The following is a 12,252-nucleotide window of genomic DNA, read 5'->3' on the forward strand; positions in this document are numbered from 1 at the left end:
GGGCTTGGAGTTAATTTTGGGGATGGACTGGTTAGGAAAATATAAAGCCACTATTGAATGTAGAGAGCAGATAGTGTTGTTGGAAGGACCACGAGGGGAAAACGTTAGGTATAGAAAATTTCCCAAGGGACCCAAAACGAATTTGGTGTCAACCTTAGAATTGCACAGACTCGTGAGGCAGGGAAACCCTTTGTACTTGTGTCATATCAGCTAGGAAGGGAAGAAGGAGGGGGAGCTTAAGGATCTCGCTGTAGTGAATGAATTTTTGGATGTCTTTCCTCACGAAATTCCCGGTATGCCACCTTAACGAGCAATTGATTTCACGATATACTTGGTACCTGGAACGGGATCGATTTCTAAGGCCTCGTATCGCATGGCTCCGAAGGAGATGGAGGAACTAAAGTCTCAGCTTGAGGAATTGTTGGACAAGGGTTATGTCCGACCTAGTGTTTCACCTTGGAGCGCTCCAGTTCTATTTGTGAGGAAGAAGGATAGTAGTTTGAGATTATGCATTGACTATAGAGAGTTAAACAAGGTGACCGTCAAGAACAGGTACCCGTTACCCCGCATAGATGACTTATTTGATCAATTGAGAGGAGCCGAGATCTTTTCAAAAATTAACTTAAGATCAGGTTATCACCAACTAAGAATAGCTGAGGGGGACATACATAAAATGGCCTTTAGGACACGTTATGGACACTATGAGTTCACCATGATGCCTTTTGGGTTGACAAATGCTCCAACTGCATTCATGTGCTTGATGAATCAAGTATTTAGTGCGTACTTGGATAAGTTCGTGGTTGTCTTCATTGATGACATACTGGTCTATTCTAAGGACCGGGATGAACTTGAGAAACACCTCTGCTTAGTTCTACAGACCCTGCGGGAACACAAATTGTACGCAAAACTGTCAAAGTGTGAATTCTGGTTGGAAAAGGTGTCATTTTTGGGTCATTTTGTTTGTAAAGAGGGTATTTTGGTGGACTCTACAAAGGTAAAGGCGGTGCGGAGTTGGTCGACGCCAAAGAATGTCACCGAAGTGAGGAGTTACTTGGGTTTGGCTTGGTATTATCGAAGATTTGTCAAAGACTTCTCTCGTATTGCTCGCCTTATGACTTCACTCATGAAAAAAGAAAAGAGGTTCGAATGGTCGGAGGAGTGTGACAAAAGCTTTTCAAACCTTAAAGGAAAGATTAACTACAACCCCTGTTCTTACCCTACCTGACCCCAAGTTGATTATACCGTTTACAGTGATGCGTCAAAGAAAGGCTTGGGTTGTGTACTGATGCAAGATCGTAAGGTGATTGCTTACGCATCACGGCGGAAGACACATGAAGTTAACTATCCTACCCATGATTTTGAGTTGGCTGCCATAGTTTTCGCTCTTAAAATAAGGCGACACTTTCTGTATGGTGTTAAGTGTAGAATCTACACTGACCATCAGAGTCTAAAGTATCTCTATACCTAAACCGACTTAAACATGCGACAATGTCGGTGGTTAGAGTTGATGTCAAACTACGACTTGGAGTTTATATATCATGAGGGACGAGCGAATTTGGTTGCTGATGCGTTGAGTAGGAAATCTAATCACTCGCTGTTCGCCTTAAGTGGTGTTGAGGAATTGCATCGGGATTTTGCTAAATTTAAATCTACAAGTGATTCGCAAGGGTGGATTGCAAGAATGTCTGGGTGCTTTGGCTATTCAACCTTTGTTTTTTAAAGAAATTTTAAACTCACAAGATAAGGACCCGAAACTATTGAAGTTAAAGGGGCAGGCTCGGGAAGGAAAAGCAGAGGAACTTTTTGTTCACGAGGATGGTGGCTTGAGGTTCAATGGCCGTTGGTGTTTTCCGACAGGGGAGGCATCTTTGAAAGAACGAATCTTGGACGAAGCGCATTGTACGAAGTTTTCGGTGCACCCGGGAGGTGATAAGATGTATCAAGATCTTAAATTAATGTTTTGGTGGTCGCGAATGAAGAAAGACATTGTACAATATGTCTCACGCTGTTTGACCTGTCAGAAGGTTAAGAGCGAGCATAAGAGACCATGCGGATTATTACAACCTTTGGAGATACCGGTGTAGAAGTGGGATGACATTTCAATGGATTTTGTTTTGGGCTTACCATGAACGAAGGCGGGTAATGATGCCTTGTGGGTCATATTGGATCATTTGACTAAATCTGCATGTTTTATTCCTATGAACCGCCTTTGGGAGATGGAACAATTGGCCCATGCTTACATTAAGTATGTCGTGCGGTTTCACGGTGTGCACCATACTATTGTGTCCGATACAGATACTCGTTACCTGTCATAATTTTGGCAGACCTTGTGACTTGGCAATGGGTACTACGTTGTTATATAGCACATCTTTTCATCCGCAGACTGATGGACAGACGGAAAGAACGGACCAGATATTGGAGGATATGCTGCGTGCTGTTCCCATGGAGTGGCAAGGTTCGTGGGATGAGCACTTGGATTTGGTCGAATTTTCTTAAAACAATAGTTACCAGGCAACTATCCAGATGGCACCATTTGAGGATTTGTATGGATGTCGTTGTCCTAGCCCGGTGTATTGGGACGATTTCAATGAAGCGATGACTTTGGGACCCAAATTGCTATTCCAAATGACTGAGAAGGCGAAGTTGATAAAGGATCGTATGAAAGCAGCACAAGACCGTCAGAAGTCTTATGCTGACTTGAAGCGTCGTCCAGAAGAGTTTGCAGTGGGAGATCGTGTGTTGCTTCGCGTATCGCCCATGCGCGGAGTAGTACGCTTTAGTGCTCTTGGAAAGTTGAGCCCCCGATTCATTGGTCCGTATGAAATTTTGGAACGTGTGGGTAAGCTGGCTTAGCTCTTCCAAATTCTTTGGAAAAGGTACATGATGTATCTCATGTGTCTCAATTAAAGCGATATTATACCGCAACCTCTCATATCTTAAATCCCGAACCTTTAGAGTTGGATGCATCCTTATCTTATTCTGAGGAACAGGTTCGAATTTTTGATATGAAGGTCCGTAGTAAACGACAGAAGGATATACCTATGGTTAAGATCCTGTGGTCAAATCACGAGCACAAGGCGGCTACATGGGAAACCGAAGCCTCTATACGCGAGAAGTTCCCTCACCTTTTTCAGGTTAGTCAGGTTACGGGGACGTAACTTCTTTAAGGGGGGTAGAGGGCGATAGGAATTTCGCACGAGTAATGATAAACCACTTTGGCTTGAAGTCTTGCCATTTAGCAAGTGTCGTGTTGTGTTTTAGCAAGTGTGTTCCGCGTTTCTTGTTGTCATGCAAGTTACGAGGGCGTAACTTCTTTTAGGGGGGTAGTTTGTAACACCCCGTATTTTATCGAGTTTAAAAAAATGTAATAAAATAAATTAAATTAAATAAATAAGTATTATTAAATTATATTATTTACATGGACAATTATAAGAAATAAAATAAGCTAAAAAAAAGACATGTAATTAACGGTAACGTGTGTTATCGCGTAGCGTTTCTTTTCCGTTTTTTTAAGAAAAAAATATATATACAATTATATAATTAATTAATTAATTAATTAATTTTTAAGAAAAAAAATTGTATGCTAGAATGGGAGGAGTCTTGTCACTCCTCAAATAAGTGTGTATTATGGCACATTAAGTTGATTTCTTAATTACCTTTTAATCCTATAAGCAACATTTGAGTTCCTCACATTTTCTAACCTTTTAAGTGAACAAAAATTCAGAAAAATCTTCCTCTTTGCTCTCTTGTTTTCGGCACAGCATTGGAAAGCCCAAAAGGCATCACTAACTACTCATACAACCTCTGTTTTGTTTTGAAAGCTGTTTTCCATTCATCCCCTTCCCTTATTCTCATCCGATGATAATCACTTCTTAAGTCTATTTTGGAAAAGACTAAGGCTCCACTCAACTCATCCAACATGTCTTGCAACCTAGGCATTGAAAAACGATATTTGATGGTAATGTTATTAATGGACCGACTATCTACACACATTCTCCAAGTCCCATCTTTTTTGGGCACCAACAGAGCAGGAACGACACAATGACTAAGACTTTCTCTCACATAAACTCTTTCAATCAACTCATTCACCTGCCTCTCTAACTCCTTACTTTCCTCTGAGTTGCATCTATAAGCAGCTTTGTTTGGCAAAGGTGCTCTAGGAATTAAGTCAATAGCGTGCTCAATGCCTCTAATTGGAGGGAGGCTTTTAGGCAAGTCATCGGAGAACACATTTTCGTACTCTTCTAATAACTCTTTTATGGATGATGAGTTATCACAAGAAGTACTCCTGGTATCTTTGGCCCTTACAACCAAAGCATACCCTCCACCATGCTCTTCCACAATTTCTCAAATTCATTACAAGTTACAAGATAGTTGCTTTTTTTCTTTTCATTTTTAGCAACTTTTGGGGGTAAGGAAATTAATTTAACTTTTCAACCATCCCTAGTGGTTACAAGATATTCATTACTCTTTCCTTTGTGCTCCGAGTTGTGATCAAACCGCCACGGTCTTCCTAGCAACAAATGACAAGCATCCATCGGTAGCACATCACACCACCTTTCATCTTCAAAGCCTCTAATAGAATAAGAGACTAGAGCTTGTTTCTTCACCTTTATGCTAGTGCTATCATTCAACCAATTCAGCTTGTAAGGTTCTTCATGATCTCTAGTAGTCAACTTTAACTTATTCACAGCCACTGATGAGATTACATCGGTTTGAGCACCATTATCAACAATCACATTGCAAGTCTTCTCACCAATCTTGCATCTAGTATGAAACAAATTATTACTTTGCCTCAAATCAAATTGTGGTTCACTAAACAACACTTTTCTCACAACCATCATGTTAAATTTATCCTCCAGTTGTATTTCTTCATCAAATTCATCTTCTGAATTTGCCACTTCCTCAACCACAAAGTTATACCTTTGTTCTTCTTCATCCATGATAGCACACTAAGTGGCGGTTAGAACAGCTTTGCTAGGGCATTCACTAGCAATGTGTCCTCTTCCATGACACTTAAAACATTTCCTCCTTGTAGCAAATTCACTAAGAGTAACCACAACCTTTTCTTTCTTTGCCTCATATTTCGGACCAGAAGGGGTTGCTTTACTTTGAAAGGTACTCCCTTTTGAGTATGATGGAGTATATTTTGATGTGTTTTTATAAGGCACTCTCGGTCTTTCTTTTTCCTTTTCTTCCTTGGCTTGATTTTCAAATTTCAAAGGCAATTTGCACACATCACTAAAAGAAGTGTAGTGAGTGACTTCATCTTTTCTACTGATTGTCTTTAATAATCCCTTCACAAATCGAGCAATTTTAAAAGCTTCATTCTCTTGCAAATCACATATTAAGCAAAGCTTTTCAAGTTCTTTTACATAATCTTCCACACTCATTCCATCATCTTTTGAAAGATGTGTTAATTTTAAATACTGCTCTTGCTCATATTCTTTGCTCACCCACTTATCTTTCATCTTTTTTTTAAAATTTTTCCCATGAATCGACTTTTTCTTTTCCAGCTCTTTTCCTATTTGCCTTAAAATTGTCATACCATAAGACAACAAGTTTTATAAGTTTAAGCATAGCAAGCTTAAATTTTTTCCTATCATCATACCCCTTGTATTCAAACACAGTTTCAATTTGTCTTAACTAATCAAGGAATCATTCGCTATCATGACCTCCATCAAACTCCGGGAGATCGATTTTCAATCCTCTATCTTCATCAAATGCACGAGAATTTCCTACACCACTACCATCTCTTGATGTTTTCAACAACAACTCACTCATAGCATTCATTTGAGTATTTTGTCGTTCTTTTTTCGCATCTATTTCTTCATGTTTTCTCTCCAATCTCTCCAATTTTCTGTTATGATATGTAACATATCAGCAAGATCACCATTTGTGCCCATTTTTTTTAAACACCCTTTCGATCCACCAAAAGCTTCTGATACCAAATGATGTAAGTGTGATTAGGAAGAACACACTTAGACTTAAAAGTTTCTGATTTTATTGTAACAAAAAAAAAAAGAATGAGTAGATAAGAAAGAATAGTAGAAGAAGATTGATAAGAGCCAAATCACAAGAACAAACTCAATGATTTGGGGTTTTAGGCTAGAGATAAGACACACTTAATCTCCCCTAAGAATTAACACTCAAGACAAACTCAAAGTGATAATTGAAATTACTATTTCTTTGGACAAACACAAGAAGCAAAGTAATGCATAAAACACAAGGTTTATATCATGAAACATAATCTGAATTTTTTGATTACAAAACATTCCTTTATATAGGGTTAATACAAGATTCTAGAAGCTTTCAAATACATCTCCTATTTCAGTCAATACGTCACCCTTTTTTGGTCAACAAATTCATGAATTAATTAGAGTTCATGTACCAAAAATTCTTCCAGCAAATACAATGAACTTGCTATTTCTAGAAACTAAATTTACCCCCCTTTATAATAAAGAAAATCAATCCCAAAAATTCATAAGTAAAAATAAAAATTAATATTCAAGACCAACATTGCATATTGACGCCACCCTTGCTCTTTTGTACCATGCAATTATTTGTTATCCCATACTAAGCATGTGACAAATTCTGGTTTGCGAAAAAAAGAATTAATCCCGAGTTTCTCAAGAATTAATGTAACGGGCTCATGAACACTCGATCTTGGATTATTTCTTTCTCAAGGTAAACTTTTTAATCAAAGGGTAAATTAGATTAAAACAAAAATTCTATTTATAAAGTTGGGTTGTTATTTATAAATTTTATTTATAAAATTGTCTAGGATGGAATTTATTTTGTGTTGATTTAAGAAGAAAAAAAAATGTGCGTGTTCATATTCAAGTTTTGTTATATGGGATTTTGGCTCTTTTATCACATAGTTCTTTATGTATATGATGATATCCTATAACTTTTTATGAGGATTACATATTCTTTTTATGAGGATTGAGGATTTACTTTTTATGAAATCTAATTTGTTAAAGGGATTAAGTCATGTTTCTTTTATATACTCCCTCCAAACAATTTTAATTGTCACATTTTCTTATTTGGCAAAACCATATCAATTGTCACATTTCTATTTTTGTCAATCTTTTTTTTACCTAAATACCCTTAGTTCACACACGTAATTATGAATATACCCCCATATACCCTACTTACCCAAACTAATTAATTAAATAACCCTTCACTATTTACGCTTCACTACTTACCCAACTACCACCTTTTTAATGGACCCCACACCACCCTTAATAACCGTGCCCAAGCAAATGGGACAATTAAAATGGCTTGGAGGGAGCATAACTCTTCTTGATTAATAGTTCTTCAACAAAGTTTAAACTTGTTATAAGAATTAAGTTCATATAAGAATTAAGTTCATTAACTCTTCTTATATTCCTCTAACAAAATTTAAACTTGTTAGAAGAAATTAAAATTTATGGGTTAAATTATGTAGTCACCCATGAGTTTATAATTATAATCCTGTAGTAAAATTTTATTTTCTTTTTTTGAAGGATCATGTTTATGGGAATGTTTTTTTTGATGACTTCTTATGTCTTGATTATGATTTGGGTAACAATGAAGTTTTTCATATAAGTAGATGTGTATATATATATCAAGTTGTTTAAGTGTTAGAAGTGTTGGTTGGATCACTGTTGAGATCCAATCAGTAGTAGTGAATATGGTCTTGTTTGTTTTATATTAGTCATGAGATTAAAATAATTTAATAATATGAATAATTTTTAAAAATATATATACAAATAAAAAAAATATTCGGACAGCAGCTGCTGACTCGGTAGTGGCACCCCTACCCGAGATCTCGGGTGTTTTTTGTTGTCGTTTCACTTATTTGTTGCATTCAAAACTCGTTAAACGCTAAAATTAATTAAAAATAGTAAATGGAAATTAGCAATTATGAAATTTGGTACCCATGGTAATTGACGCGTTCCGGACACAGTGAAGAAGTCGGATTTTCCATTTGAATTTTCTAAACTGTCCGAATCGGTCATTTAAGTTTCTGATTAAATTTGAAAGTTTGGAACTATATATTGAAATTTGGGTGAAACCATTTAAAATTATCAAGTCTTAGTGGTGTCTTAATAGTATAGAGTGGATTAAATGTGTAAACACGTTCTAATATGTGATTTGTATTGTGTGTGTGGTGTTTAGGACCTCGATTCATAAGAGGGTAAAATTCCTGTCGTTTTGAACTTCATTTTGTTTATAGCGCTTCGAGGTACACGGTTAGACCATACTTCTATACTTGGTTGTGCAAAGTGGTGTTGTTTCATCTTAGTTGTGGCATTGTAAATCACTTAAGGCTTAGACACCTCAAATAATTGAAAGAAGTTAAACTTGAAAATTGAGGATTGATTTATTTGATACCCTTTGGGTTAGTACCTTGGTTTGTATTATTACAGTTATTGTTCCCATTGAAGTTTTGGATCAATACGATCACCACGGGGGTATTCATACTTTACCTCTGACGACCCGCACATGACGGGCAACGTCTTAGGTCGGTGGTTGCCTTGGGATTAGCGCTCCCATTTGTTTTCCTCCAAAAGAATTTATATCTACCCGAATAGAACAGGCTACGTTACAATCTGGGGTTAAGTTAGTGATGAATGAATTAGAGCCTTTGCATGCTAGGGTAAACACATTGCTTGTATTCAACCTGACTAATATTTTTTATGAAGTCTCTGATGTGTATTGGATTGTTCTTTGGAACTTGCTACGTTGTTGTTGTACGACGGCTAGCAGGTTGATTTGCAGGTGGGGGCTGGAGTGAGAACTCAACTTAGAACCCATAATCATCAAGATTATGTTTTTCTTTTATAATAAGATCTTAAATAGAAATAATTCCATAATTATGTAACTGGAGATTGACTTGGTTTTCCTTTCGCTTTCGTTTATTTTTCTTTTGTTTTACCTAGAGGCAAATAGGCGCTCGAGTTGTACGTTTGGAACTTCCGCTGACTTATTTCTATCCTTTTGGTTTTGTTTTTTGCTTTTATTTTATTTCTTTATCGATGAACGCTGACGATCCTAGAGTAGATATTTCCCTAGTGTCCGCTGTGTGAACTGAAGTTCATATTTTCATATGATCTTCCGAGTCACTCAAACCAAGACCGTTACAATTTGTGTGTAAGATTTCAATCAAATCCCAAAGAATCACATCATACAGTAGTAAAAGAATTCTGAAATATTTGAAGGGAATAGATAATTTGTCCCAATTTTATTCAAAAAGTGATGTCTATGATTTGAAAGGTTATAGTGATGCAGATTATGAAGGAGATCTTGTAAACAGAAAAAGCACTTCAGTATGATTCAATTCTTTGGCACTTGTTTAGTGTCTTGGTGTTCTAAGAAACAACACCAAGACACAAAACACCGTTGCATTATCCACTACAAAAGCAAAATATGTGGCAGCAGCAGCTTGCTGTTCCCAAATGCTTTGGATCAAGCAACAGCTAAGAGACTTTGGTATTAAGTTTGAATGTGTTCCTATTTATTGTAATAATACTAATGCCATATGTATATCTAAAGATCCCATGCATCATTCTAGAGTTAAACATATTCATATAAGACATCATTTTCTCAAGGATAATGTGGAAAATAAAAATATTACTGTTAAGCATGTCAATACAAATGAGCAAATAGCAAACATTATGACTAAACCACTTCTAAGGGAACAACACGAAAAGATGAGGTTGGAACTTGGCATGATCAAGCTCCACTAAAGTTTATGGCAAACATTCTCCTCAAAGGCAAAATCAAAATTGAAAGGTTGACTCATCCACAAGAACTCTAATTAAGAAATTGATCATTGAAAGGTTCAGGTATGCAGTTTTTTAAAGTACCTGCTATGATTGCTTTATTGAATGAATGTTTAAATCGATCAAACCATAGCAGCATTTGTTTTACGAATAATAGTACTCATATTAAAAAAAACGAGGACATCTTCATTTATTTTCGCAAATTTTATTTCCAGCATCATTATTCTATGTAGATGGTCAACATAAACTAAATTATTAATGAGGGTCGGATCAAAAAACCATTATTAACAACCAATTCCATGAATCTATCCACTAACCATTCATCATCCACCTTGTTCACACTACAATTAATTAAATTAGATATCGTACAACCCTTCAAGTAACCGTCCTTTGACACCCTATAACACTTCCCTCTTACACTCTCACGTCTAATCACTCCTTCTAAACCCTCACATCACTTTACTCACCTTACTCACTCAGAAACCATCCCTCTCATTCATCTTCCTTAAACAAATCCTTTTCTTCACCGTCCTTACTCACCATGAAAACACCAAAAGCTACCTCCTCAACCAAGAAATCAAGCAAGAAAACACTAAAAGTGACTCAACTGACGCCATTAAAGGTCGTACACCCATGCCCGTTGATCACTACACCACCATCCTCTTCATCTGAACCAAAATAATTTGACCCACCTAGTTCTTCAACCATGCATGGCGGTACTAAATGCCAAAACACAACACCCAAAGGAGGATCATCATCCAGACCATTGAAGAAAACTAAGACTGTTGATCCCAACAGTCCTGAGGAAATTACAAAAGAAATTTCAGTGGGTTTTGGCCTCGATAAATACTGGTATGACACTACTCCCTTTCTTCAATTGCACGCCATTATTAAGAATCAAAACTGGGAAAGCCTTATGACCGGTTTTTGCTGTAAGCCACTTTATCCCAATCTTATGCCTGAGTTTATTTCTAACTTTTCAATTGATAATGGAGTCTGTTTAAGTGTTCCTAAAGAAATCAAAATCGAGTTTAACTGTGTGATGCTTGGAGAATGGTTTGGAGCTCCTACCGTAGGTTTTGATACATTTTATGTTGGTTCTAAAATTGTGTTTTCAGGGATTAACGAAAAAACAGTGTTAAAATTTTTGGGGATTAATGAAAAGAAAGGTAGAATCAGTCACAATACACTGTCCTAACTTCACAAATTGCTATATAATATAGCCCGACGATTTATTTTGCCACGCAATTCTAAGCGTAGTGAAGTAAATCTTCGAGATGCCACCTTAATCTATTGTTTAGCCAACCACATCAAAATTAATTTTCCTTCTTTGATGATCTCACATTTATCTGATTGTACAGAGAAGAAGTTTATGGTAGGATATGGAGGATTATTAACATGAATTTTCAAGAAGTTTGGAGTCCCGTTGGACAGCCTACAGTTCCCCAGGAGTTCGAATAACAAAATAGGTGCAAAATGTCTTAACAATTTGCATCTAAAATTATCTGATAAGGGGATTCTGGAGGAAGCCACCATTAAGAATATGGAGAATGAGGCTTCTGATGAGGAGAAAGAAGAAAAAGAAAAAGCAGAGGAGGATCAAAAGGCTGAAAAGGAGGACAAGGAGCCTGTTCCCACTGCCACTCATAACGAGGCAGAAATTGATTCCCAAAGGGAACATGGGGAAGCTATAAGTGAGGGGGAAGCCTCAAAGGAAGAGGAGGAGAGTGAGGCACTGGATAATGATGATGATGATTCCAGTGATGAGGAGGTTTGAATGCCGGTTCAGAAGAAGCCTATTGTAACACCGAGGAAAACTAGTAGGCTGACTTCTAAGGGAAAACGTCCGGTAGTTAGTTTGGATGATGACTCTTCCTCACACACGACCCTTGAGCCTCAACCTACTGCTCCTCTTTCACCAAAATCAGCCACATCACCTACACACCACATTCCATCACCTCCACCTTCACCTATTCCTGCTACACCGCCACCAACAACCACCACACCTACTTCACCTGGCCTTGGTTTCACTGGTTTTGCTAATCCTTCCTCAGTTCCTACAGCTCTCTTAGAACATGTTCTCAACAAACTACAGGATCTTCAGTCCCAGTTCTATTCTTTCCAAGATGATGTTCGTGTCACCTTCGCATCTATCACTGATCAGCTTACTCAAATGGAGGCCCGTCTAGGTGCCAAGCTTGATATAATGGAGGTGCAGACTGAATTCGTGGATGAAGAAGAGCTTCCTGCCTGATTCCTCTCCTACTTATCTTTTGTTGGTCCATTTATCAAACAAACAATTTATTTTAGTTTTAATGTACTAAGTTGGGTACAGTATTTTTAATTTGATACTTTTTACACATTGCTGCTCATTTTGCTATGGTTTGTGATATTAACTCATTGCATATTTAGACTGCATCATTTAGTATTTTCTTTTCATTACTGCTACTACTTGCTTACCTTTTTAATGGCTATACTTATA

The 12,252-nt window shown here is 37.1% G+C and overlaps 1 protein-coding gene across 1 annotated transcript; it reads left to right on the top strand.

The window, feature by feature from the left end:
• The first annotated feature begins 2,523 nt into the window (after positions 1–2,523).
• On the top strand, positions 2,524–3,309 carry LOC130801029 (uncharacterized). The gene is made up of 3 exons (XM_057664786.1): positions 2,524–2,835; positions 2,877–3,134; positions 3,262–3,309. Exons 1-3 carry the CDS (start codon positions 2,524–2,526, stop codon positions 3,307–3,309), a joined length of 618 nt encoding a protein of 205 aa, XP_057520769.1.
• Positions 3,310–12,252: the final 8,943 nt, after the last annotated feature.

This window comes from Amaranthus tricolor, chromosome 15, assembly GCF_026212465.1.
Source record: "Amaranthus tricolor cultivar Red isolate AtriRed21 chromosome 15, ASM2621246v1, whole genome shotgun sequence".
NCBI lineage: Eukaryota > Viridiplantae > Streptophyta > Magnoliopsida > Caryophyllales > Amaranthaceae > Amaranthus > Amaranthus tricolor.